This window comes from Hemiscyllium ocellatum, chromosome 31, assembly GCF_020745735.1.
Source record: "Hemiscyllium ocellatum isolate sHemOce1 chromosome 31, sHemOce1.pat.X.cur, whole genome shotgun sequence".
In the NCBI taxonomy this organism is placed as follows: Eukaryota; Metazoa; Chordata; class Chondrichthyes; order Orectolobiformes; family Hemiscylliidae; genus Hemiscyllium; species Hemiscyllium ocellatum.
Window position 1 is genome coordinate 11,362,695 of NC_083431.1, and position 27,041 is coordinate 11,389,735.

Below are 27,041 nucleotides of genomic sequence, written 5' to 3' on the forward strand. Positions count from 1 at the left end.
ACCTGAGGCTGAAATCGAACCCTGATCCCTAGCATTGTAAGGCAGCAGTGCTGCCTGGTCTGGGTGAGTTACTCTTTGGAGGGTCAGGGTAGACTTGTTGGGCTGAAGGGCCTGTTTGCACACTGTGGGTATTCTATTCTGTGACCCTTCTTCAGAACTAGGTTGAAAATGACCTGATGAGTGTTTGTGCTTTTGTTTCTGATTGTGGGGCGCTATTTGCTTTTTGTTTATGCACAATCCGTTGCCCCAGGGCGGAATGAGACAACATTGAGATTGTGGCTTTTAAAAAACATGACCTTACTGGTGCAGAGCTGAATGAAGAGCTGGCTGCGCGCATGCGCCTGGGAGTAGATTGTAGCAAGTTGGGGTTGGGTCATGTGATCAGCTGGGTCTGGTGTGGGAGGTTGCACTACCTCTCCCTCTGGCACTGTCACCATGGTGTTGGGTAGGGCGCTGCATTTTGTCTTCAAAGTGGGAGACCGAGCCCGGACCGTCGCATTTTACAGGGATATTCTGGGCATGGTTGTGAGTTTGCTGTTTCTAATTCTACTCTTGTAAACCCGAAGGCAACGCTTCAACAACATCGTATCGGTAGCTCTGTGCTGTCTAACCCTAGGTGCTGCGTCCCAGCAATGTTTCAGTCCCCTCTCCCCCTTGTCTGACTTGGGGAGTTGAAACGGTGGTGCTGGGGGGGGGGAGGTGGGGGAGGTGGGGAAGCACAGCAGACTCCCAGGAGCAGGAGGATCGACGCTTCAAGCATAAGCCCTGATGCAGGATTTAATTCCTGATGAAGGGTTTATGTCAGACTCTCCTGCTCCTCGGATGCTGCCTGACCTGCTGTGCTTTTCCAGCACCACACTCTTCGACTCTGATCTCCAGCATCTGCAGTCCTCACTTTGTCCTGAGTGGAAATGGTGCCTTTTCAGTTATAACTGCAAAACAAAAATGCAAGATAGGCCTCATTTTTGCAAAGAAGGTACACACTGTAAAGGTTTAACCTTTGTTATGGTTGGGTAAATGATTTGTTATCATTCTGATGTGTTCAGAAACTGCATGCACACAACCTCCAGATGTTCCCTACAATGTTTCAATGCCAGGGGAGTCACTCTGGTTAAAGTAAGTGGCATGACAAATTACTGACCTACTTTACCTGGATTGTAAGTACCACTGAAAAATATGACAAAGCCCCTGGCTTTTAAAAAAAATTCATGCAGAAACACAAAGTCTGTTCTTCTGTCGACAGTGTGTAGTTAAACACAAGCTCCTGCCAACCCTAGAATAAATAGACTATCATAAATCGAAATTACATCTCAAAACTCTGCATTTAAAAAAACTTGACCACGAACCAAATGTAATTCTAAAGGGAATATAAGAGTAGAAGGATTTAGAGGTATTTATGAACCAAGTGTTCAAGGTGTTGGTGGGACAAGCATCTAGGATCCTGAGCTTTTTAAATGGAAATTTGGAGTATTACTCAATATTATAATAAAACGCTGGTTTGGCCTCAGAAGGTGTACAGTATGTATGCAGTTCTGATCACTGAACCGGAGAGCATTGGAAAGACAAATGGACCTGGTTTAGAACTTGCCAGACTTCATCTCCAAGGATAGATTGGTATGGCTGCAGTTTGGGAGGGAAGGTGGAGATTTGATAAGAGTCAAGACACAGGAGATGGGGACAAACGGTTTCCATTAATGGAAGAGTTGAGAACCAGAGGAAACAGGTTTAAAATATTTAGCAAAGCAGTGGCGTTGATATGAGGAATTTCCACAGAGTGGTTCGGATCTGAAATGTATCGAAATTGAAAAAAGGTAATTGGAAAATTATCTGAAGAGAAAATTTGCTGCAGGGGAAGGGAGAGAAGGGTAGTGGAAATATTCTTGCAAAGAGCTAGCATAGATGAAGTGAGCTGAATGGCAGCCTCCTGTGTTATGATTTTGTAAGGACAAAACTTGCTTGATTGGCACCCCATCTAACATTTAACAGCAACACCCTCTCTCAGTAATACTCCACAGTATTAGGTACCATCTATAGTATGTAATGCAACGTTTCCTTAGACAGCATTTCCAAATCTGTAACCTTTCCCATCAAGAAGGACAAAGGGCAGCAGATACATACTGCCAACTGCACCACCAATTGCAAGCTCCCCTACCAATTCCACTTCCTGCTGAGTCTTCACAGTCCACCTATCTCCAGCTCCTTCATGTTCTCAGCTCTCTGTTCATCCAATATTAGAACCCCTAGTCAGATTTTCGTCACCTCAGGACTTGACCACCCCAATGTGCTGCTGGCTGGTTCCAATCTTCTACCATTTGGAGGCTTGAGATCGTCCAAACCCTCTACTAAGTGATGTCCTAATCCTCAAGTCCTGGTCTTCTATCACCTCTGATATACACTCCATCCTGGCCAAGCAATGCCTTCCATTTAAACATTCTGTAGCCTGTTGAGCATCTTTGATGTAGTTGCTGCACACACCTGAGGGCAGTGTTTTCGGTTGCCTCCCCCAAAGCTCTTGGACACTTCCTTTAAGATGCTCCTAACAACCGACATCTGCGTTTGGTCATCAGTCATGATATCTGATTAAGTAGTTTCATGTCTGCTTTTGCTTTAGAATGTTTCCATAATCAAAGAGGTCTACAGCACGTAAAAAGGCCTTTCAGCCCTTTGAATCAAAAACAAATTGTTCTCACAATTCCATCTTTCACTTTTGTCCCATAGCCTTGTATGCCTTGGCATCACAAATGAGCATCTAAAGTATATTTGGGGGGATACTAAATTACCTTAAAATCACTATATATTGAGTGATTTAGTGCAGTGTTTTGGGTCCTGTAGCTGCCTCATTACTCGTAGATGAGTGAAACAAAACGTACCTTGCTTCACATTGTTGCTAGGGATTGTTGACAGGATTAAACTGAACTTTGGTTTCACGCAGAGACATCTTGGTGGGTATATGAATAGGAAGGGTTTGGAGGGATATGGGCCGGGTGCTGGCAGGTGGGACTAGATTGGGTTGGGATATCTGGTCGGCATGGACGGGTTGGACCGAAGGGTCTGTTTCCATGCTGTACATCTCTATGACACAGCTTCATGGTTTGCCTGCGCCCCACAGTCAGACAATGTGTGAAAGAACAGATACCAAAATGGCATCTCAGAGAAAGTGCAGTGCTTGTGCGATCGCATTCACTCCCAGTAAGGCTGCAGTATAGTGATGGTGGGGTTTGGGAGGGCAGTGAGGCAGTTTAGCTAATGAAGGCAGCTTGGGAGACCATTTGTAATGGCTTTGACTTTCTCATGTTGGATGTCTCTTGCAGGTTCTGAGACATGAGGAGTTTGAAGAAGGATGCAAAGCAAGCTGCAATGGGTGTGTAAAGCCTTTTTTTGACTGCTTGTGGACGAAAAGCTTGACAGACCTATAGATTACTGTACCCTCTCAGGTTGAACAACATCCTTCCTCTAGAAGGACACTGCCTTTTGGGTTATTTATTCGTGGGGTGAGGGAGTTATTGGCCAGGCCAGGATTTCTTGCCCATCCCTAATTTCCTAGCAGGCAGTTAAGAGTCAACCACATTGGCCAAGCCAGGTAGGAACAGCAGTTTCCTTCTCTAAATGACATTAGGGTTGGCACAGTGGCTCAGTGGTTAGCTCTGCTGCCTCACAACATCAAGGACCTAGGTTTGATTCCAGCCTTGGGTGACTGTCCGTGTGGAGTTTGCACATTCTCCGCTTGTCTGCGTGGATTTCCTCCAGGTGCTCCGGTTTCCTCCCACAGTCCAAACATGTGGAGGTAAGGTGAATTGGCCATGCTAAATTGCCCGTAGTGTTAGGTGCATTTGTCAGAGGGAATTGGGTCTGGGTGGGTTACTGTTTGGAGGGTCAGTGTGGACTTGTTGGGCCGAAAGGCCTGTTTCCACACTGTAGGGAATCTAATCTAATTGAGTGAACCCAATGGATATTTCCTAAAAATTGATGATGGTCAACATTGATCGTTAGACGCATGCTTCCAGATTTTGATTGGATTCCGTTCCACCATCTGCCCTGGCAAGATTTGAACCCTGGCCCTCAGAACATTTCCTGGGTCTCTGCATTAATATTCTTGTGATAATGCCACTCGGCTACCACCACCTAGTCACTAGAAGGTTAACCCAAGAATCCAAAGGTCAACTTTCTCTGCAGCTTAATGTTCATTTAAACAAAATGAACCATCATCAACTCTGTGTGGGGAACATCCACTCAAACACCACATCAGCTCCCTGAGCACTATAATTGACCTGTTCACTTCAGTTGCAGTGTTGCAGCAGTGCTGCATTGTCAGTGGTCCCATCTTTCAGATGAAGGATTGCATCCACAGAAACAGGGGTGGAAAATTCTCGTGGCACTGAAGTATAGGTGGTGTCGTTGTCAAAGTTGACCCTTCAGTTCATGCCAACAAAAGCAGACCAGCTGAGCTTTTACCTGATTACTGTTAATGGGATCTTGCTGTGTGCAGTTTGGCTGTTGCCTCTTCCTACAGAACTATAATGCCAACAACAAAAATAGTGTTGTTTTTGAGGAGGGATTGGTGGGAGAGGGAATGTTCCCCTATAAGAAGGGAGTGAGCAGAACAGGTCCATAGTGCCTGGAGTTTCACAGAATGTGAGGTGACCATGAGACATGAAAGCAGAATAGGCCATTCAGCCCATCAAATCTGCTTTGCCATTCAAACAAACCCAGTCAATACTGCTCCTTCAGACAACACGTCGCCCAAACTTTTCCCTCTATTCTGACCACACTCTGCGGATATCCTGCTCATTCCTGATGAAGGGCTTATCTCTGAAACTTCGATTCTCCTCCTTTAGCTTGACTGAAGTTCAGAACAATTGGGAAGACAGAACCTTTAGCTACCCCTCTATACTTGATGCAACAATATGCATACGTAGAGTCACAGAGATGTACAGCACGGAAACAGGCCCTTTGGTCCAACTCGTCCATGTTGACTAGGTATCCTGACCCTATCTAGTCCCACCTGCCAGCATTTGGCCCATTTCCCTCCAAACCCTTCTTATTCATATACCCATCCAAATGCATTTTCAATGTTGCAATTGTACCAGCCTCCACCACTTCCTCTGGCAGCACATTCCGTACACTCACCACCCTCTGCGTGAAAAAGTTGTCTCTTTTTAAATCTTTCCCCCTCACCTTAAACCTATGCCCTCTAGTTTTGGACGACCCCACCTCGGGGAAAAGACCTTGTCTATTTACCCTATCCAATCCCCTCATGATTTTATAAACCTCTATAAAACCACACCTCCTCCCCTGATGCTCAAGGGAAAACAGCCCCAGCCTATTCAGCCTCTCCCTCTAGCTCAAATCCTCCAAATCTGGCAATATCCTTGTAAATCTTTTCTGAACCCTTTCAACATCCTTCCAATAGGAAGGAGACAAGAATTGCACGCAATATTCCAAACGTGTCCTATCCGACATCCTGTAGAACCACAACATGACCTCCCTACTCCTGTACTCGATACCCTGACCAATAAAGGAAAGCATATCAAATGCCACCTTCACTATCCTATCTACCTGCGACTCTACTTTCAAGGCACACAGTTAGGCCATTTGACCCATTGAGTCTGTGACCGCTCTTTCAACGGCCATCCAGTTAGTCCCACAACCTGACTCGTTCTCCTTCTCCCTTTAATTTACCCATTTGTCAGATTACCCTTTGAAGATGACCGTTGAAATGGTAACCACCGGGCAATGTGTTCAAAACCGTCAGACCAGTAAGGTGTAGGAGCAGGAGGCCACTCAGTCCCTTCAGCCTGTTCATGGCTGATCTGATTACCCTCGACTCTACTTTCCTGGCTTTCCCCATGACCCTGGATTTCCTTGTGAAAGGTACAAAATTCTTAAGGTGCTTTACTGGACGGTCTTGAGAAGATCTGAACTCCTGGTTGTGGAGTCAAGGTCACAGTCTCAAAATGAGGGATTTATGTCAGTGATTTCATCAGTCATTAAGCTGTGAGCCCTTTGAAACTGGAATACAGTGCTCGCTAATTGAATACAGACAAAAAGTTTGTTTTTGGTTGCTGAACATCTTACACGATATTAGGCTGGTTTTGGAGATAGAGTTGAGGCAGATGATCGATCGTTATTGAATGTCAGGGCAGGCGCATGACGGTAAATGAGCTTCTGCTCTTATTTCTTTGGTGAAGCATAATACAAGCTTTTGTTTTTGTCTGAATGCTTTCTAAATTGTATTACAGACCTTATGGTAACAAATGGAGTAAAACCATGATGGGATATGGCCCTGAGGACAGTCACTTTGTGTCAGAATTGACGTATAATTATGGAATAGGTGGCTATCGCAAGGGGAATGACTTCTTGGTGAGTGTTCTTTTAACGTAACGTTTTTAGATTTTTGTCTGTTTGGGGGAATAAATGTTGTAGTTCTGTTCGCTGAGCTGGGAATTTGTGTTGCAGACGTTTCGTCCCCTGTCTAGGTGACATCCTCAGTGCTTGGGAGCCTCCTGTAAAGCGCTTCTGTGATGTTTCCTCCAGCATTTGTAGTGGTTTGTATCTGCCCCTTCCGGTTGTCAGTTCCAGCTGTCCGCTGCAGTGGTCGGTATATTGGGTCCAGGCCGATGTGCTTATTGATTGAATCTGTGGATGAGTGCCATGCCTGTAGGAATTCTCTGGCTGTTCTGTTTGGCTTGTCCTATAATAGTAGTGTTGTCCCAGTCGAATTCATGTTGCTTGTCATCTGCGTGTGTGGCTACTAAGGATAGCTGGACACCAACTAGCCATGAAACGACTCGACCAGCTATCCTTAGTAGCCACACACGCAGATGACAAGCAACATGAATTCGACTGGGACAACACTACTATTATAGGACAAGCCAAACAGAGAACAGCCAGGGAATTCCTAGAGGCATGGCACTCATCCATAGATTCAATCAATAAGCACATCGACCTGGACCCAACATACCGGCCACTGCAGCGGACGGCTGGAACTGACAACCAGAAGGGGCAGATACAAACCACTACAAATGCCGGAGGAAAGATCACAGAAGCGCTTCACAGGAGGCTCCCAAGCACTGAGGATGTCACCTAGACAGGGGACAAAACGTCTGCAACACAAATTCCCAGCTCGGCGAACAGAACCACAACAACGAGCACCCGAGCTACAAATCTTCTCACAAACTTTGGGGGAATAAATATTTGTTGGGCAAGTATATTGAAGGATGTGCAACAATGGGTATAAGGAGATGAAATCTAGAGAAAGGGTAGAGTCATACAGCACGGAAACAAACCCTTTGCTCCAACCAGTCCTTGCCCTACATAATCCCAATCTAAACTAGTCCCACCTGCCCACTCCTGCCCATATCCCTCCTACCTTTCCTATTCATGTACGTGTCCAAAAGTCTTTTAAACATTGCAACTGGACCCACATCCACCACTTCTTCAGAAAGTTCATTCCGCGTGTGAACCACTGTGTTTAAACAAAACCTTGTCTCCTATGTCTTTTTAAAAATCTCTCTCCTCTCACGCCCCCCCAGTCTTGAAATCCCCTGTACTAGGGAAAAGACAACTACCATACGTCTCTATGACTCTATCCAATAACAATCAAACTTTGCATTTAGTGTTTTGAAACCCCTACCTTGCAAAGCTAGAAGTAGTCACCCAGGAGAAAGTGAGGGCTGTAGATGCTGGAGATCAGAGTTCAGAGTGCTTTGCTGGAAAAGCACAGCAGGTCAGGCAGCATCCGAGGAGAATTGACGTTTCAGGTAAAAGCCTTTTGCCTGAAAGACAGAATGCTATCTGACCTGCTGTGCTTTTCTAGCACCACACTCTCGACACTAGAAATAGTCACCTCTTGGCCCAGAGGTAGGAACACTCCCACCGTACCCCTTATTATTTTATAAGGTCGCCTTTCAACCTCTTACGCTGCAGTGAAAAAAGTCTCAGCTTATCCAGCCTTTCTTTATAATTCAAACGTTCTCATAAATCTCTTCTGAGTCCTCTCCAACTTCATGTTATCCTTCTTATAACTGGGTGATCAGAACTGGACACAGTATTCCAGAAGAGGCCTCCCCAATGTTCTGTATACCCTCACCATGACTTCTCAGCTTCCCCCACCCAAAGGACTGAGCAATGGAGGCAGTAGTTTAATACAACAAAGTCTGAGGTTCAAACGGCTGAATGACTCTTTCCTGTTCAAAATCTGAAGGGTTCAAAGGTTTTTTTTCTTATAAAGTATGTAAAATTTAATTAGCAGTGTGTTGGCTAGCACAAGGGGGCATAGCTTTAAATTGAGGGGTGATAGATATAGGACAGATGTCAGAGGTGGTTTCATTACTCAGAGTAGTAGGTGTACGGAATGCCCCACTTGCGACAATAGTAGACTCGCCAACTTTAAGGGAACTTAAATGGTCCTTGGATAAACATATGGACGAGAACAGAATAGTGTAGGTTAGATGGGCTTTAGATTGGTTTCACAGGTCGGCGCAACATCGCGGGCCGAAGGGCCTGAACCGTGCTGTAATGTTCTAGGTTCTATTGACCACGTTAACTACTTCTTCCACCTCTTTTCCCCCCCCCACCCCCTTACAGGGGATTACTATTCAGTCAAGTGAGGCAGTCAGTAACGCCAAGAAACTGGGCTGGGCACTGACTGAAGATCAGGACGGGGTGTTTGTAACTGAGGACCCGGGAGGATACAAGTTCATCTTGGTGAACAAGGAGCAGCCAAAGGCAGGTGTGTGGACTGGTTTTGCACCTCCCTCTCTAACTGCCCCTGTGATTGTTCTGGAGTTAGTTTGCCAAATTGAGTGTACGTGACTTGAAAAAAATAATTTTTGTTTAGAATCCCTACAAGGTGGAAACAGGCCCTTCGGCCCAACAAGCCCACACCGACCCTCCAAAGAGTAGCCCACCCAGAACCATATCCCTACCCTATTATCCCACATTTACCCCTGACTAATACACCTAACCTACACATCCCTGAACAATACGGGCAATTTCCCATGGCCAATTCACCTAACCTGCACATTTTTGGACTGTGGGAGGAAACCGGAGCACCCGGAGGAAACCCACGCAGACACGGGGAGAATGTGCAAACTCCACACAGACAGTTGCCTGAGGCGGGAATCGAACCTGAGTCCCTGATGCTGTGAGCCACCGTGCCAGTCCATCTGATTTTCAAAAAAAAATGAGATTGAAGAACCCTCCTGATCAACTTGACCAAAGCAAAACCAAAAAGCAGTCCATCAAAAGGGCCAGCAGTATCCACAGAAAACTAGCTCGTTTTAACCCTTTCAAACCTAATGACCTTAGTAACCAGACCCACATCTCCAAGAAGCCATGTATTGCATGCCCTGAGTGTCACCTGTCCCCTGGATGCCTGCTCTATGCAGGAACAATACCTTCAGTGTTTCTCTGAGCCTGTGTCAGCCATGTGTCTCTCAGGTACTCACTTTACCTGTTTCAGAAGGATAAGTGTTAGATTGTACATGGTCTTGGACTTGACAGTGGGCCAATTGAAGCTACAACTGAAAATGCTGGATGACCCCGGCAGATCTGGCAGCATCTGTTGAGAGAGAAAAACAGAGTTAACGTTTTGGGTCCAGTGAGTCATCACCAGAACAATTCTGACAAAAGGGGAGGTGATGACCTAGTGGTATTGTCATTGGACTGTTAATCCCGAGGCCTAGGTAATGTTCCGGAAACTTGGGGTTAAAACCCACCACAGCAAATGGTGGAATTTGAATTCAATAAAAAAAATCTAGAATTAATGGTCTAATGATGACCATAAATGCACTGTCGATTGTTGGATAAACCCGTATGGGTCACTAATGTCCTTTAGAGATGGAAACTGCCATCCTTACCTGGTCTGGCTGACATGTGACTTGAGACCCACAGCGATGTGATTGACTCTTAACTGCCCTTGGAGCAATTAGGGATGGAAAATAAATACTGCATAGCCAGCAATGCTACCATCTTGTGAATGCTTTGGATAGGGTGGCACGATGGCTCAGTGGTTAGCCTCATAGTGCCAGGGACCTGGGTTCGATTCCACCCTCAGACAACTGTCTGTGTGGAGTTTGCACATTCTCCCCATATCTGCGTGGGCTTCCTACCACAACCCAAAGACGTGCAGATTAAGTGAATGGGCCGTGCTAAATTGCCCATAGTGTTCAGGGATGTGTAGGTGCATTTAGTCAGGAGTAATTGTAGAGTAATATGGTTGGGGAATGGGGCTGGATGAGATACTCTTCAGAGGGCTGGTGTGGTCTTGTTGGGCCAAATGGCCTGTTTCTACACTGTAGGGATTCTATGATTCTGTGGGGGGGGATAAAAGAGGACCCTGGACTCGGAAGGTTAACTGTGCTTTCTCTGTCCACGGATGCTGTTAGACCTACAGAGTTTCTCCAGCACTTTCTGTTTTTGTTTCAGATTTTCAACATCTGTGGTTCTTCATGTTTCTGTGCATAGTGGGACGTGTTTTTTACCTTTGTTTCTACACTTGCCTCGGACGACACTAACGCCACGTTGCTCTCTCAGATCCTGTGCTGAAGGTAACCTTGCCAGTGTCAGACCTCCAGCGTTCCATTAACTACTGGTCCAATTTGCTTGGGATGAAAGTCTACAAGAAGGATGACGCCAAGAAGCAAGTCCTGCTGGGATATGCAGACGACCAGGTGAGCACCCCAGTGCGAGAGTGCAGCCAATCTGTTAGTGTGTTCAGCTTGACAGATCAGAGCAGGGGACGTTGAACTGAACACAGCAGTGCAGGTTCACAGCCATTGGGTTCCAAGATTAAACGCAGGTAAATAGGACAAGTTTAAGCTGGTCACTGGCAATGAGTGGACCGAAGGGTCTGTTTCCATGCTATGTGATTCCATTAGATCTCATCCTCCGAATTGATCTTCATCATTGAAATATCGATTGGCCCATAGTCAGCTGCCATGATGCACGCGTTTGACCGTCCACCAATAATATTTCAGTCTTTGACTTCCTAATTCTGTACTGCACAAGGGCTGCCTCACAGCGCCACGCACCCTGAGTTCAACTGCCTGTCTGTCTGTGGAGTTTGCACACTCTCCTCGTGTCTGCGTGGGTTTCCTCCCACAGTCCGAAGATGTGCAGGTCAGGTGGATTGGCTGTGGGAAATGCAAAGTTATGGGGATAGGGTGGTGGGGTGTGGATGCTCTTCAGAGACAGAGGGCAGACTCAATGAACCGAATGGCCTCTTCCCACGATTCATTGACAAAGAGCCCTGTGTGTTTAGCATAGTCAGCTCGGACTCTACAACCCTGTCAGCATCTCACTGTAGCTTTGCTCGCAACGGCTCTCCATTTTCTGTTGGTCGGGGGCAGCAAAGACTACATGGTTCTTACTCCTCTTGTTTGGTTTCACGTCTGTCCTTCCATTCCAAAACACAGGGTGACAGAAATGGCAACATCTCGGTTCACAGCTTAGGTTCTGACTTTAGACCCCCACTTCCCTCTAAGAGAAATGTGAGCTCGAGTGGCTAAAATCTTCAAAATATACTTCCTGACATGACCCCACTGTTGTCCCAGTCATTTTACATTTTGACTCCTCCAGCATCAGGCTATTTTAACGGTTCTGTCCAGAAGGTGTGTGTCTATGTGTACACCCATTTGTGGGGTCACCTATTTGTGTGTATGCGCATGTTTGTCCGCCTGTGTGTGCAGGTGTGTATGTATACTTGCGCTTGTACGTGGGACCTGATGTTTGTGTACTGAATTCACAGCACCTCCCGACCTCACTGTAATGTTGGTGGTGTTGGGGGTGTCCTGTGTACTTGAGGAGTAGCTGAGTGTAAATGTGTGTCTCAGTCATGACGGAGTTGACAAAGAGGGTGTCACCTGAACCCCAACTCTCCAACCTCCCTCTCCCCACCCACCAGAGCCCTTCCAGTCCCTCTGGGAATATCAAGGCCAGCAGTCCATTGTCATTCGGACTGAACGATGTTGCTTTCCTGGCATATTTGCCGAGGCTTCCAAAGTCACCTACAATTTGTATTCATGTAGCACCTGTAACATCCCAGGGTGATTCAGAGGTTATCTAATAATGTGTCACCCAGCCCCATTGAGAGATATTAGATGAGGCGACCAAACACTGGCTCAAAGAAGTAAATTTTTTTTTGCCTTAAATTCCTGAATACAAATTCTGTCAAGCTGCTGTTGTGTGATGGCTTTGTTTGTTTTCTGTCTTGTTCTGGATTGCAGTGTAAGCTGGAACTGCAGGATATCGGCAGCCCTGTGAATCACGCCTCTGCCTACGGACGAATCGCTTTCTCTTGCCCGAGAGAGCAGGTAAGATGGGGGAGAGCGACTGACATAGTGCCTCCTGCAATCCCACCATTCTGACAGGGACAGCAGCCCTCTTGATGGAACTGAACTTCCTTCTGAAGAAGCTGGGAAGGGGAGTAGGGACAGTTTGAGGTGAACCAAAAAGATTCTGTGCCCATGTTGTCTTATTTTCTTTCAAAAAGGATTGCTCAGAAATATTGGGATTGTCCTCCTTGGGACAAAGACGTTTGTTGGGGGAGACTTGGCTGAGGTACACACAATTAAGCCGGATTTGGATTGGACAGAGAGGCTAGGCCTGTTCTCATTAGCTGATGGTATAAGGACACCATGAGACACTGATTTAAAATCTTGGGTAAGAGATCCAGGGGGAATATGTGGAAGAGCTTCTGTTTGTGCAACAAGTGATAAATGGCCTGGAATGCACATCCCATGAGGTCGGTGGAATCAGGGACGGTTAATGATTTTGAAAGGAAATTGGATGAGTTGTTGAATGAAGTAAACTTACAGGGTTTATGTAAGTGGAGGAATGGGATTTGAATTAGATTAGATTACTTACAGTGTGGAAACAGGCCCTTCGACCCAACAAGTCCACACCGAAGCGCAACCCACCCATACCCCTACATTTACCCCTTACCTAACACTACGGGCAATTTAGCGTGGCCAATTCACCTGACCCGCACATCTTTGGACTGTGGGAGGAAACCGGAGCACCCGGAGGAAACCCACGCAGACACGGGGAGAACATGCAAACTCCACACAGTCAGTCGCCTGAGTCGGGAATTGAACCCAGGTCTCAGGCGCTGTGAGGCAGCAGTGCCAACCACTGTGCCACCGTGCTGCCCACTGGGACTGACTGGGACACTTTGTGGAGAGCCAGCAGTGACCGATTCTACCTCCTATTGCTGTGCAGTGATGGGTTGATCCATATCAATGTGCTTTGAAAACCATATGCTCTGGCCTGCTTTTCCAGAGCATTCGAGCAAGAACATTCCTATTTCCCCAACCCTTCCCATTTCCTCAGAAAAGGTGGTATTTGCGTAGCACCTTTACAGTAACAAAATATCCCCAGATTCTTAGTTGGCCACAGGATACTGATTGATAAGGAATATAAGAGTTCAAGAAGGAAGGGTTTGCTCACAGCCTGGTCAACAAAGTAGGCTTTAAGAAGGATGTTGAAAGAGGAGAGGGAGGTGGAATGGTGTTGGGGTAAATGGAGATTGACCACTGAATGGCACAACAGGGTCAGTGGGCTGAATGGCCTACTCTAGTTCCTAATCCTAGTGAATGCCAGTGAAATTAACATAAAGGAAGTGTGGACTTTGTCCAATCCACCTGGTTGTATGTTGGACGGGAGTGTAACCCAACAGACCTTGACACAAGCTGTTGAACGACCAATGAAAGTTCCCCGTGTTTGCTTCCATCGGTCACTACCTTGCAGGTAACCTGGGAACAACACAGTCAGGGGGCATCTGGGCAATGGGTGGATGTCCAGCTGTGGTGGAGATGGTGTCTCTACAGCGGAATATCCAGAGATCGACAGACAGAGAAGACAGAGAAGGCCCAAAATAATTGCTGTCATTGTCTCTTAAAACAACTAACAATACTTTTTTGTTTTGCGATTTTGAGAAGATTGGTAGCTCAAGTCGAGGTTCAGGTTGTAAGTTTGTTCTCAGACGTTTCGTCACCACGCTCGCTAACATCATCAGTGAGCCTCTGGTGAAGCGCTGGTGTTCTGTCCCGCTTTCTAGTTATGAGTCTTGGTCTCATAAAGTGGGTGATCTCATTTCCTGTTCTTTTTCTCAGAGGTTGGTAAATGGGGTCCAAGTCAACGTGGTTCTTCATGGAGTTCCGGTTTGAATGCCTGTTTTTTTTCCCCATTGCATTCAAATTCTCTCTGAGATGGTTCAGGTCTTTTTTTTTAAAAAAAGCTCAATCTTTGTTTTAATTAAGTTGCCCGGTATCGAGTCTCAAATGAAGGAGGAGAATCAGAAAATCCTGACTCCATTAGTGAGCTTGGACACGCCGGGAAAAGCAACTGTAGAGGTCGTGATCCTGGCAGACCCGGTGAGTGGCGGCTGACGGTTTCTACCACTCCGGGGGGAGCCGGCATGTGATGGAGGTGGGGGCACCATACAACGGGGGAGTGCTGCCATGTGACCGGGGTGGGAATCGCATGTGACGGGGGTGAGGGCGCCATGTGACAGGGTTGGGGGCACCATGTGACCGGGGTGGGGGTGCCATGTGACGGGAGAGTGCTACCATGTGATGGGGGTTTATCAGCAATGATACAAAGTGATTCTGGAAGATAACCTGCTCACCAGTTACCTGCACTAACTTATACAGAAACAATGCATCATCTCTGCACCCTGCCAGGCTTCCATTTGAGAAGATCTCCCTCAAAGCCATTGCAACATTTTCCTGTATTTACAAGGGAAAGATGATGGCTTAATGTTAATGTCACTGGACTCATAGTCAGTAGTGAATGGGCTGAAGGGCCTGTTCTGCACTGTTTGGTTTAATAGTAAGGAGATAGATTTAAATCCCATTGTGGTAGTTGGTGGGATTTAAACTCATTTCAAAAAAGTCATTAGTCTCAGTAATGTTGGCTATGAAATTTGATTGATTCTTGGGGGAAGAAAAAAACCCGTTCTGATTCAGTATTGCCCTTTGGAGAAGGAATTATGTTTTTTCTCCTGGCATTTTTACTATGAATTCCAAGGTTACCTGGACTTTATAACCACCTTTAACACCATGAATTTACCCCAGGGCACTTCAGAGGAACAGTCACAAATGGAAGGTGACACCAAACCACCTTAGGAAATATTAAAATAAAAGTAAAATATTGCAGATACAGGTAGCTTTCTTATAACACCATAGTTGTGTTCCAGTGAAACCTCGCTTAATAGAAATAATGGGACCTATGGGAAAAGTGGGGTTAGGGGCAGACCATCAAAAAGTATCACTCAGGATCGCTCAAAAATCACCCAAACCTCTAACGCGAAGAGTAGCACAACTTGAATGAGGTTGAAATCATATTTATTAATGAAACAAAAGTAAATTTAGCACTGTGTATTTAAATGTACGAAAGCTGCACTATCAGCAGCTGACATCGGCACGTGCACAGGAAGAAGTGGGTGAACCGACCCCTGCTGGAATCGCGCTATGGCCAACGGAGGTAATCGTTCTTGAAAACACCTTACCCTAATTCTGATGTGGAGGTTCTGGTGTCGGACTGAGGTGGACAGAGTTAAAAATTCACACAACCCCAGGTTACAGTCCAACAGGTTTCTGTTGAAGCACTAGCTTTCAGAGCTCCTTCATCAATCACCTGATGAAGGAGTGTCGCTCCGAAAGCTAGTGCTTCCAAATAAACCTGTTGGACTGTAACCTGGTGTTGTGAGAATTTTTTAACTTTCCCTAATTCTTCAGCGACATTACAACTAAATCGAGCTGCGGAAACACGCCTTATCCCAGAACTGCCTGCCCTGGAAATCTGAAACACACACTGAATACTGGAGGAATGCAGCAGGTCTGTGGATAGAGAAACTGTGTTTTGAGTCGGTATGACTCTTGTCTTCACGGATGCTACCAGACCTCCTGAGTTTCTCCAGCATTCTGTGTTAAGTTTCAGATGTCCATTGATTTAATTTTAATATCCAGCACTTGCTGTTTTTATTTCTGCCATTCTTACCTGGTTTGACCTCCCTGTGACTCCAGACTCTTAAATGCCATTGGAAATAGCCAGCAAGGCACTCAGTTAAAGGGGCATTCAAAGTCAGGCAACAAACCTTAACCTGGCTGGTGTTGCCCATGTCCTGTGAAAGAATCTTTAAAGAAGATCACTTGCACGAAGGGCTTTTTAAATTGAGGGGTGATAGATATAGGACAGATGTCAGAGATAGTTTCTTTACTCAAGAGTAGTGAGGAGAAAGTGAGGACTGCAGATGTTGGAGATCAGAGCTGAAAATGTGTTGCTGGAAAAGCGCAGCAGGTCAGACGGCATCCAAGGAGCAGGAGAGTCGACGTTTCCTGAAGAAGGGCTCATGCCCGAAACGTCGATTCTCCTGCTCCTTGGATGCTGCCTGACCTGCTGCGCTTTTCCAGCAACACATTTTCAGCTCAAGAGTAGTAAGGGCTTGGAATGTCCTGCTGTAACAGCTCTGATGAATTTCCATTCCTGATGAAGGGCTTTTGCCTGAAACGTTGACTTTCCTGCTCCTCGGATGCTGCCTGACCTGTTGTGCTTTTCCAGCACCACTCTAATCTTGACTCTAATCTCCAGCATCTGCAGTACCCACTTCCACCTGCCTGCAACAGTCAGAGACTCGCCAACTTTAAGGGCATTTAAATGATTGTTGGATTAACATATGGATGAAAATGGAATACAGTAGGTTAGATGAGCCTTCAAATTGGTTCCACAGATCCAAGGGTCTGTACTGCGCTGTAATGTTATGTTCTATAAGATGCCTGCTTTACAGCCAATGAACTAATTTTGACAAATAATCACAGTTCTGATGTAGAGAAAGCAGCAACCAATTTATGTAAAGCAAGCTTTCACCAGCAGCAATGGGATCATGCGTCTGATAATCCATATCCCAGGAAAAAATAATGGCCAAGTTAAGGACGCTACAGAAGACAATTTGTTGTTGAAATGAGGTACAGGAAGAGAGATGCTCTAGAGGTGTTAGTGCACTGATTATTGAAAGTGACAGGACTGCTTAACAAAGGGTTAATAAAAGGGATATGACAGTGGAATTTATAAACAGAGGCATGGAATACATAAACCACAACCTTGATGTACAACTCCAGTTTACTCCCCAGCTGGAGGCTATGTCCCCTGGTCTGCCTTCAGTATGGGTATGAGTGCAAGGAGTGAGGACTTGGGATGATGTGGTCAGAGAGGAAAAGCTGGCATTGTTTTCCTTAGAGCAGAGTTGGCAAAGAGGATACTGGGTGAAAGAGAAAATAAGAAGGGACCATTTCGAGTGGCTGACTGAACAGGTTTAAGGTAATTAACAAAAAGAATCAGAGGAAGTAAGAGTCATAGAGATGTCCAGCACGGAAATAGACCCTTCCGTCCAACCCATCCATGCCAATCAGATATCCCAACCCAATGCAGTCCTACTTGTCAGCACCTGGCCCATATCCCACCAAACCCTTCCTATTCATACACCCATCCAGATGTCTTTTAAATGTTGCAATTGTACCAGCCTCCACCACTTCCTCTGAGAGCTCATTCCATACGCGTACCACTCTCTGAGTGAAAAGGTTGCCCCTTAGATCTCTGTTATATCTTTCCCCTCTCACCCTATGCCCTCTAGTTCTATCTATTTATCCTATCCATGCCCCTCATAACTTTGTAAACCTCTATAAGGTCACCCCTCAGCCTCTGACGCTCCAGGGAAAACAGCCCAAGCCTATTTAACCTCTCCCTCTAGCACAAATCCTCCAACCCTGGCAACATCCCAAGATGGAGGACGGGAAAAATTTCTGGCTGTAAGAGCTGCTCCTTTTTGAGGTATTTTAGGTGTTGGCGATGATGTCCTCCAATTCCAGGAGCAGCAATTACTGTTTTATATGCTGTTGCATTGTTTTGGAACTTTGGAGAAAAATAAAGTCAAAACAACACTTTTAAAAGGGAGGGGAACGGACAAAGGACGCACATGGTGAGGTCAATGCAGGGGGGAGAGAGAGAGAGAAACCCACATTGCCAACTCTTAGAGTTAGCAGTTACTGCCTTTGCTGTTGAATTCATGTATCTCTGGACGTCGGAATGCATCTGGGAAAAATTTTTAGATTAGATTAGATTAGATTACTCACAGCGGTCCAACAAGTCCACACCAACCTGTCAAAGCGCGGCTTCTCGCACAGACCCATTCCCCTACATTTATGCCTGCACCTCACACTACAGGCAATTTAGCATGGCCAATTTACCTGACCTGCACATCTTTGGACTATGGGGGGAAACCGGAGCACCCGGAGGAAACCCACGCAGACACGGGGAGAACGTGCAAACTCCACCCAGACAGTCGCCTGAGGCGGGAATTGAACCTGGGTCTCTGGCACTGTGAGGCAGCAGGGCTAACCACTGAGCCACCGTGCCGTCCTGTTTTAAAAATGTGCAAACAGGTTTTTTTTAAGCACTGAGTAGTTATGATTGAAGACTGCGATAGACCTATTTTTAACCAGAGATGGAATTGAAGGTTAAGGGAGAAAGGCAGGAAAGTGGAGTTGCGGGTTATCAGATTAGGCACGATCTAGACCCCTCAGCCAGGGCCTCACATCATCTCAAAACCATCCTGTCAAGTAACTGAAGAATTTTACACCTTTTGCCAGGAAATCTAGGGTAATGGGGAAAGACAGGACAGTGAAGTTGAGAGTTATCAGATTAGGAGGAGAAAGTGAGGACTGCAGGTGCTGGAGATCAGAAGAGTGTGGTGCTGGAAAAGCACAGCTGGTCAGACAGCATCCGAGGAGCCCTTCTTAATGAAGGGGTTGTGCCTAAAACATCGATCCTCCTGCTCCTTGGATGCTGCCTGCCCTGCTGCACTTTTCCTGCACCACACTGTTCAATGGTTCTCAGATCAGCCTTAATAACACTGAATGACAGAGCAGACTCAATGGCCTTCTGCTCCTACATCTTATGGTCTGATGGTTTTGAATACATTGCCTAGTGGTTACAAGCTCAACTGTTATCTTCAAAAAGGGGGGAGTTTGATAAATTGAAGGGATAAAGGGAACAAGTCAGGTTGTGCGACTAAATAAAAACCAAAAGAACAGCAGGTGCTGTAAATCAGAAACAAAAACAGAAGTTGCTGGAAAAACTCAGCAGGTCTAGTAGCATCTGTGGAGAGAAATCAATTAGCATTTCGGGTATGGTGACTCTTACTGAGAACTGATGGTAGCTGGGAAAATGTACAGAACTTAGGGGTGGGAGGGGGAAGGACTATACAATGGGGGGCGGGGGGCGGAGGTGGGGGGAGGGGGGGTAGGAATAGAGGCCAGAGAGAGAAAAGACCAGTTGGACAGACAAACGAGTGGATAATAATCTGTCTGGGAGGATGAATAGCTATGAATGGGGGCTGTTAGTGATTAACAATGGGTTGTGTGTAATAGCAGACCATGTGATAACAAGGCCTGGTGCATGGGGTTGGGGTAAGGACATAGGAGAGCTCAGGTCGTAAAGTTGCGTTTATGTAGCTCCTTTTGCTACAGGTGGGTTATCGGACAGAAAGGATGTGCTGGGATGCCCTACCATGACGACGATCTTTGCCCCTTTTCCTGCTGTGGGGGGGAGCTGGCATTTTGTTAATGATCGGGAGTGAGCTGGGCTTTGTATTAGTCGATGGTCAGGGATGACTGGGGTCATACGTAGATTCTGAACCCTGTGACCTTTGCTTTGAACCATCAGGATGGCCATGAAATTTGCTTTGTGGGTGAAGAGGCTTTCCATGACCTTTCCAAAATGGATGCCAACGCCAGCAAGCTGCTAGAGGATGTGAGTACACTCAGTGCTAACCTTTACCCTCGAGACTCCAACATTAAGCCACGTGGACACACAGAACCTCCATCGAGAACTGTGACCCCCCCTTTCTTTCCCCTCTCTCAACCCCCAAGTTCACTCTTTATTACTGCAGACTAAAATCATACAATCGTACAGACTAAGTAAAGGCCAATCAGCCCCTCATTCCTGACCCTGATCTTTGAAACTGGTCCAACTCCTTTCTGTCTCACTGTAGCTTTGCCAAATGTCTTTGTTTTTGTTTGAACATAATGAATTAGCTCATTTTATCCTCGAGTGAGGTCTGGCAAGGAAGCCTGAGATAGAATGGAGCAAGAAATGGTCAAACATTAATTAAGGGATACTTAGATTTTTTTAGATTAGATTCCCTAGAGTGTGGAAACAGGCCATTCAGCCCAACCAGTCCACACCAACCCTCCGAAGAGTAACCCACCCACACCCATTTCCCTCTGACTAATGCACCTAACACTATGGGTAATTTAGCATGGAGGAGAAAGTGAGGTCTGCAGATGCTGGAAATCAGAGCTGAAAATGTGTTGCTGGAAAAGCGCAGCAGGTCAGGCAGCATCCAAGGAACAGGAAATTCGACGTTTCGGGCATAAGGATTCCTGATGCCCAAAATGTCGAATTTCCTGTTCCTTGTAATTTAGCATGGCCAATTCACCTGACCCACACATCTTTGGACTGTGGGAGGAAACCGGAGCACCCGGAGGAAACCCACGCAGACACAGGGAGAATGTGCACACTCCACACAGACAGTTGTCAGAGGCTGGAATCGAACCTGGGACCCTGGTGCTGTGAGGCAGCAGTGCTAACCATTGAGTCACCGTGCCGCCCCAATCGGTTGACTGGGCTTGTATGTGGGCTGCAATAATTCACGCTATTGAAATTAGTGGTGTCTCAACTCATACAGCATAGAAACAGACCCTTCGGTCCATTTTATCCATGCCGACCAAGCTTCCCAAACTAGACATTGTTAAATGGCTGGGTTGCTCTTCGGAGGGTCGGTGTGGACTTGTTAAACCCAGTGTCTGGGTGGGTTTCCTCCGGGTGTTCTGGTTTCCTCCCACTGTCCAAACAAAAATGGGCAGGTTAGGTGAATTGGCCATGCTAAATTGCCTGTTGTGTTAGGTGAAGGGGTAAATGTAGGGGAATGGATCTGGGTGGGTTGCTCTTCGGGGGGTCGATGTGGACTTATGAAAAACTAAACTAGTCCCATTTGTCTGTGTTAGGCCTATATTCCTCTAACCCTTTCCTATTTGTGTACTTATCCAGGTGCCTTTTAAGCGTAGTAATTGTACCAGCCTCTTTCACTTCCTCTGGCAGCTCATTCCATACACACACCACCCTCTGTGTGAAAAAGTTGTCCCTTTTAAATCTTTCCTCTCTTCCCTTCAACCTATGCCCTCTAGTTTTGAACTCTTTTACCCTAGGGAAAAGACCTTGACTATATTATGTCCCTGAGGATTTTATAAACCTCTATAAGGTTACCCCTCAACCTCACACCCTCCGTGAAAAAAGTTCCAGCCTCTGCTCAAACTCAAACTTTCCATTCCCAGCAACATCCGTGTAAAAGTATATGACTCGAATTTTTGTCTTCGAAAGTATTGGAGAAACTCAGCAGGTCGGACAGAACCTGTGGAGAGAGAAATATTTTGATAAGATTAGATTAGATTCCCTACAGTCTGGAAACAGGCCCTTCAGCCCAACAAGTCCATACAAACCCTCCAAAGAGTAACCCACCCAGACTCCCTGGGGTTGGGGAGTCCAGAACTAGAGGGCATAGGGCGAGAGAGGAAAAGGGACAACTTTTTTCTCAGAGGGCGGTGCGTGTATGGAATGAGTGACATTAATACCGTGGCTCAGTGGTTAGCACTGCTGCCTCACAGCATCAGAATCCCAGGTTCGATTCCAGCCTCAGATGACTGTCTGTCTGTGTGGAGTTTGCATGTTCTCCCTGTGTCTGTGTGGGCTTCCTCCGGGTGCTCCCACAGTCCAAAGATGTGCAGTTTAAGTGAATTGGCCATGCGAAATTGCCCATAATGTTAGTTGCATTAGTCAGAGGGAAATGGGCTCTGGATGTGTTTCTCGTTGGAGGGTCGGTATGGACTGGTTGGGTCGAAGGGCCTGTTTCCGCACTGTAGGGAATCGAATCTAATCTAATCAATATGGAGGATGACATCAGGGTGGTAATGCCTGACCCTTTAAAAGTCCATTTTCCGAATTGGCTGGAAGGAGTAACCGTGCTTATCTTTCCCAAACAGGCTATAGCCGAAGACAAAAGTGTTGAATGGTTTGCAAAATACCATGTACCAAAGCCATCTGCGTAAATGGGACTGCTCAGGCACGTCCCCTGCTGTGACTGACTGGTTGTGGAAGGTTTTGGGTCCTGCTTCAGTCCCAAGAGGGGCAGAGGAACACCCATCACCAAAGGCTTCCGTCACCAAGCACGTTCTCCTGAAGCAAATCGCCTGTGTCTCCTTTCCTGCTCTCAAGTATTGTGGACAAAAATAGTTTCAAAAGTTGCCTTCAGAATAAAGTCTCACATTGGATACTAGTGTTTCCATGATTGTTTCACTTGATGGTGTTCTTCCCTTCCCAACCCCCATTTTTTTTTTAGAAAAAAGAGCAGGCTGCTGAAATGAACGAAGAGTTCCTGTCAGGTTCGGCTAAAGGTTCCACTTCATTGATGTTGGGTGCTTGTCCATTGTGACTCATTTGGAAATGGCGTTGTATTGTGCTGAGAGGAAGGGGTGCTCCCCTGATGTCTCTTGGCTGTAACACCATAATTCATCAGCCATTCAGTCCACCGAGTCTGCACTGCCATGCAGAGAGACCCTGGCTGATTGGATTATCCCCCAATTTACTCCTTTTTTCCCTATAACCCTTGATTTTTTTACCAGTTATAAGTCTCAGCCTTGACTACACAGCATTACCCAACCTCTGAGATAAAGAATTCCATTGACTCCCTACCCCCTGAACAAATGCCTCCTCATCTCTCTTCTAACTGGGTGGCCATCTACACTGGGTTGTACTTACTCCCATAAGGGGTAACATCCTCTAGCGTTTCCTCATTAAGCCCCTTTAAAATCACAAATGCCTCTCGTTACTCTAAAATCCAGTGCACACAAGCCAAACCTACTCAGCCTCTCCTCGTAAGAAATCCACACCTCCCCATACCCGAGATGAACGGTGGGTGATTTTTATCACCAAGAGCTTTTTCCTGTGACTGGACACAATATCTTACTCTCAGGATGTTGCTGCCTGATCTTTAAGCACCAGTTTTAATTGGTGACCAAGCTGCTTGGTCCTGCAAAAAGTGGGGTGGGCGGGTGCGGACTCCCTGTGATGAACTGTGGTAGTCTCCTCAATCAGAAGGTCCAGATTTAAATCCCGAGTGCTACGGAGATGTGTTATAACGTGTCCAAGTAAGTTGATTTAAATTTAGAAAATACATTGTCCTGCATTAGATTTGGGGGGGGTTGTGGGTGGGGAGTGAGCACTGCAAAGAGAGACTATTACATACTTTGTAACTATTATGGCTTCGGGTCATTGGGATTGTACCTATCGAGTTCATTGCTTTCTAAGTATCCACAGAATTTTGCTTTAATTGTGAAAGGAAATGTTTTGCAGTCAGACAGTTTTTTAAAAGTAAACGTTATCACTGATAAAGATTACAGGTTTTTTTGTGCAGATTAAAATTGGATTAAAATTCAATAACTGCTGCTTTGTATTAACTTTATCCCCACTATGTGAAAAATCCCCTAAACTACGCCATCGCCCAGGATTGTGCAGACAATGGTATTTTTGCAGTCGGTTGGTCCTGAAGTGATATCTGATAATATTGCATTGCACATGGCAGTGCTGTGATAACATTGCTGGTTATTGTGTAGCTTTTTCTGGGATAAGACTTCCATCTCCTCAATAATGACCGACACACAGGAATGTTGTCCTGGCACTAGAGGGGCTGCAGAGGAGGTTCACAAGTTTGATTCCGGAGTTGAGGGGGTTGGCTTATGAGGAGAGACTGAGGAGACTGGGATTATATTCATTGGAGTTTACAAGAATGAGGGAGGAAATCTTATTGAAGCATCTAAAATTGTGAAGGGAATAGCTTAGTTGGAGGTGGAGAGGATGTTTCCACTGGCAGGTATAACTAGGACAAGAGGCTTAGCCTCAAAATTAGGGGGAGCAGATTTAAGACTGAATTGAGAAGGAATTCTTCACCCAGTGGGTTGTGAATCTATGGAATTCCCTGCCCAATTAAGTAGTTAACACTATTTCAGTAAACATTTTTAAAGCTAAGGTAGTTTTTGTTTTGAACGATAAAGGAATTATGGGATATGGTGAGAGGGTAGGTAAGTGGAGCTGAGTCCATGAAAGGATCAGCCATGATCTTATTGAATGGCGGAGCAGGCTCAAGGAGCCAGACACCTATTCCTGCTCCTAGTTCCTGTGTTCTAAGTGTCAGTCAAGAGTATATCTGATGTCACACCAAAGAATGGACATTCTCTGGCAGCTCATTCCATACACGTATCACCCTCTGTGTGAAAAGATTGCCCCTTAGGTCTCTTTGATATCTTTCCCCTCTCACCCTAAACCTATGCCCTCTAGTTCTGGACTCCCCGACCCCAGGGAAAAGACTTTGTCTATTTATCCTATCCATGCCCCTCATAATTTTGTAAACCTCTATAAGGACACCCCTCAGCCTCCGACGCTCCAGGGAAAGCATACGGTGTCTGTGGTGGACTCAGATAAGTGCACTGGTGCTGAACATGGCAAAATCATCGAGGACCATTTCACCATCAGAATTCTATCTTTCCTCTTTCTGTAGTTGTAAGAACAGGGACTCGAAGCAGATGATAGCACCCCTCAAACCCACTGCCTTTCAGTGTGATTATGGCTGACATTTAACCTCCACTCTGTGACACTCTTAGTGTCCACAAATGCTATTGATTCCCGTCTTGAATATAGTTTACAACTAGGATGGAGAGCTTCAGAGATCTCAGGCAATTAGCCACGGTCTCCTCCAAACCATAGACGTCTCTCTCCATTAGAAATAATGAGGTGGCACGGTGGCTCAGTGTTTAGCACTGCTGGATTAGTGGTGCTGGAAGAGCACAGCAGTTCAGGCAGCATCCAAGGAGCAGCGAAATTGACTTTTCGAGCAATACTGCTGCCTCAGTATCAGGTACCAGGGTTCAATTCCAACGTAGGGTGACCGTCCGTGTGGAGTTTGCACATTTTCCCTGCTTTGGTTTGGGTTTCCTCCCATAGTCCAAAGATGTGCAGGTTAGAGTGGATTAGCCAGAGGAAATGCAGGGCTTCAAGGGTAAGGTGGAGGTTGGGTCTGGGTCTGAATGGGATGTCCTTCAAAGGGTTGATGTGAATCTGATGGACCAAATGGTCTGCTTGCCATGCTGTGGGGATTCTCTGAAGCAGACTATTTGATTATTAAAGTTGCAGTGGGACTGCTTACATGACGAGTGGCGGTTTTGGGGTGGCACAGTGGTTAGCACTGCTGCCTCAGCGCCAGGGAGCCGGGTTCAATTCCCACCTTGGGCAACTGTCTGTGTGGAGTTTGCACATTCTCCCTGTGTCTGCGTGGGTTTCCTCCCACAGTCCAAAGATGTGCGGGTCAGGTGAATTGGCCACGCTAAATTGCCCGTAGTGTCAGGGGTAAAAATGTAGGGGAACGGGTCTGGGTGGGTTGCTCTTCGGACGGTTGGTGTGGAGTTGTTGGGCCGAAGGACCTGTTTCCACACTGTAGGGAATCTAATCTAATCTAATCTAATCTTAACCTGAGGGTCACCACGTCTCAGATGAAGAGAGAGGTTGAGAAGGGGAATCCTTTATGGTAACATCAGCTGGTGTGGGAATTGAACGAACGCTGCTGGTGTCACTCTGAATTGCAAACCAGTTATCTATAAAGCTCGTGGGGGGATTAAATAAAAACAAGTTTTGGCCTCCAGCGATTGAACCAACACTAGCTGGGATCATTCTGAGCTGTACATCATGGCAAAAGTGAAGATGCTGGAGATTAGAGTCAAGATTAGGGTGGCGCTGGAAAAGCACAGCAGGTCAGGCAGCAACCGCAGAACAGGAAAATTAGCTCATTCCTGATGAAGGGCTTATGCCCGAAACATCGATTTTCCTGCTCCTCGGATGCTACCTGACCTGCTGTGCTTTTCCAGCGCCACCCTAATCTTGACTCTGAGCTGTACACCATGTCGAGCTAACCAACGCACTGTTAAAATTGCTCCACAGCTTAGTCCTGAGTAGTGCAGAAGCTCTGCAGCCATGGAAAATAACCTGTCCACATCATGGATAGAAGCAGCCCCTTTTCACTTTGTGAAAAACCTTGTTTCCTGAACAGAAGAAGGAACTCAAGCAGAGAATAAAATCCTTAAATATAGCCCTTGTAATGAAAATGCAATTTGACTTATTCAGTCACTGTAAACCAATGGCCCCCGAAAATAATATATACATTTAAACCCTAGTGAACACAAGTCAGCTGGAAACATGTCTGGATCCAGGATTTCTGCAGAATGTTTATGTACATATATACAGTTTTAAAAATAGTTAAATGGACCATTTCTGCCTTAGCTCATTTAATCCGACTGACTGTAACCAAATCTGAATGTTACACTTTATTAGCGATGAAGTATACTCACATGGAGCTTTTTAATATGTGAAAGGTGGGTCCTGACCACTGAAAGCTGATATCTGGGAAATGGTGTCTGATTCATGACTTTGACATAAAGGGGAGTGATTTAGTAGATTTGAATGCAGTGCTAAGATGTGGTCTGCTTTTAGACAAAGCCGCAGTTTCAAGGCTAGATCTTGCTTTGGAGAGTCCTTTACAGATAAACCAAAAACTGCAGATGCTGGATGAACACAGCAAGCCAGGCAGCATCCAGAGATTGAGACGGCAACGTTTTGGGTGTTAACTGAAGAAGGGTTACACCCGAACCGTCAACCTCTCCACCCCCTGATGCTGCCTGGCTTGCTGTGTTCTTTTAGCCTCTTGCCTGTCTATCTTGGAGAGTCCTTGAGCTTCCTCATGAGGTGAGGAGAGTACATTTTAATTACCAGAGGATCTCAATGTGACTCTGCACATAGTAGGTCAGGCTACTCTAAGAAATGCAAGCATTCAAAGAATAATGGAATGTAATTTTATTTAATGCTCATGTGGTTTATTTTCCCCA

At 46.0% G+C, this 27,041-nt stretch overlaps 1 protein-coding gene across 1 annotated transcript; it reads left to right on the top strand.

The window, feature by feature from the left end:
* The first annotated feature begins 378 nt into the window (after nucleotides 1-378).
* On the top strand, nucleotides 379-22,385 carry glod4 (glyoxalase domain containing 4). The gene is made up of 9 exons (XM_060847821.1): nucleotides 379-525; nucleotides 3,312-3,361; nucleotides 6,240-6,360; nucleotides 8,587-8,731; nucleotides 10,537-10,673; nucleotides 12,228-12,314; nucleotides 14,262-14,375; nucleotides 19,723-19,809; nucleotides 22,098-22,385. The coding sequence occupies exons 1-9, from the start codon at nucleotides 436-438 to the stop codon at nucleotides 22,161-22,163; spliced, it is 897 nt and encodes a 298-aa protein (XP_060703804.1). The 5' UTR covers nucleotides 379-435; the 3' UTR covers nucleotides 22,164-22,385.
* Nucleotides 22,386-27,041: the final 4,656 nt, after the last annotated feature.

Coding starts and splice junctions, on each gene's coding strand:
- glod4 (XM_060847821.1), top strand. CDS start 436: ATGGTGTTGGGTAGGGCGCTGCATTTTGTCTTCAAAGTGGGAGACCGA. Junction 3,362..6,239: donor TGCAAAGCAAGCTGCAATGG/GTGTGTAAAGCC, acceptor ATTGTATTACAG/ACCTTATGGTAACAAATGGA. Junction 14,376..19,722: donor TCGTGATCCTGGCAGACCCG/GTGAGTGGCGGC, acceptor TTGAACCATCAG/GATGGCCATGAAATTTGCTT.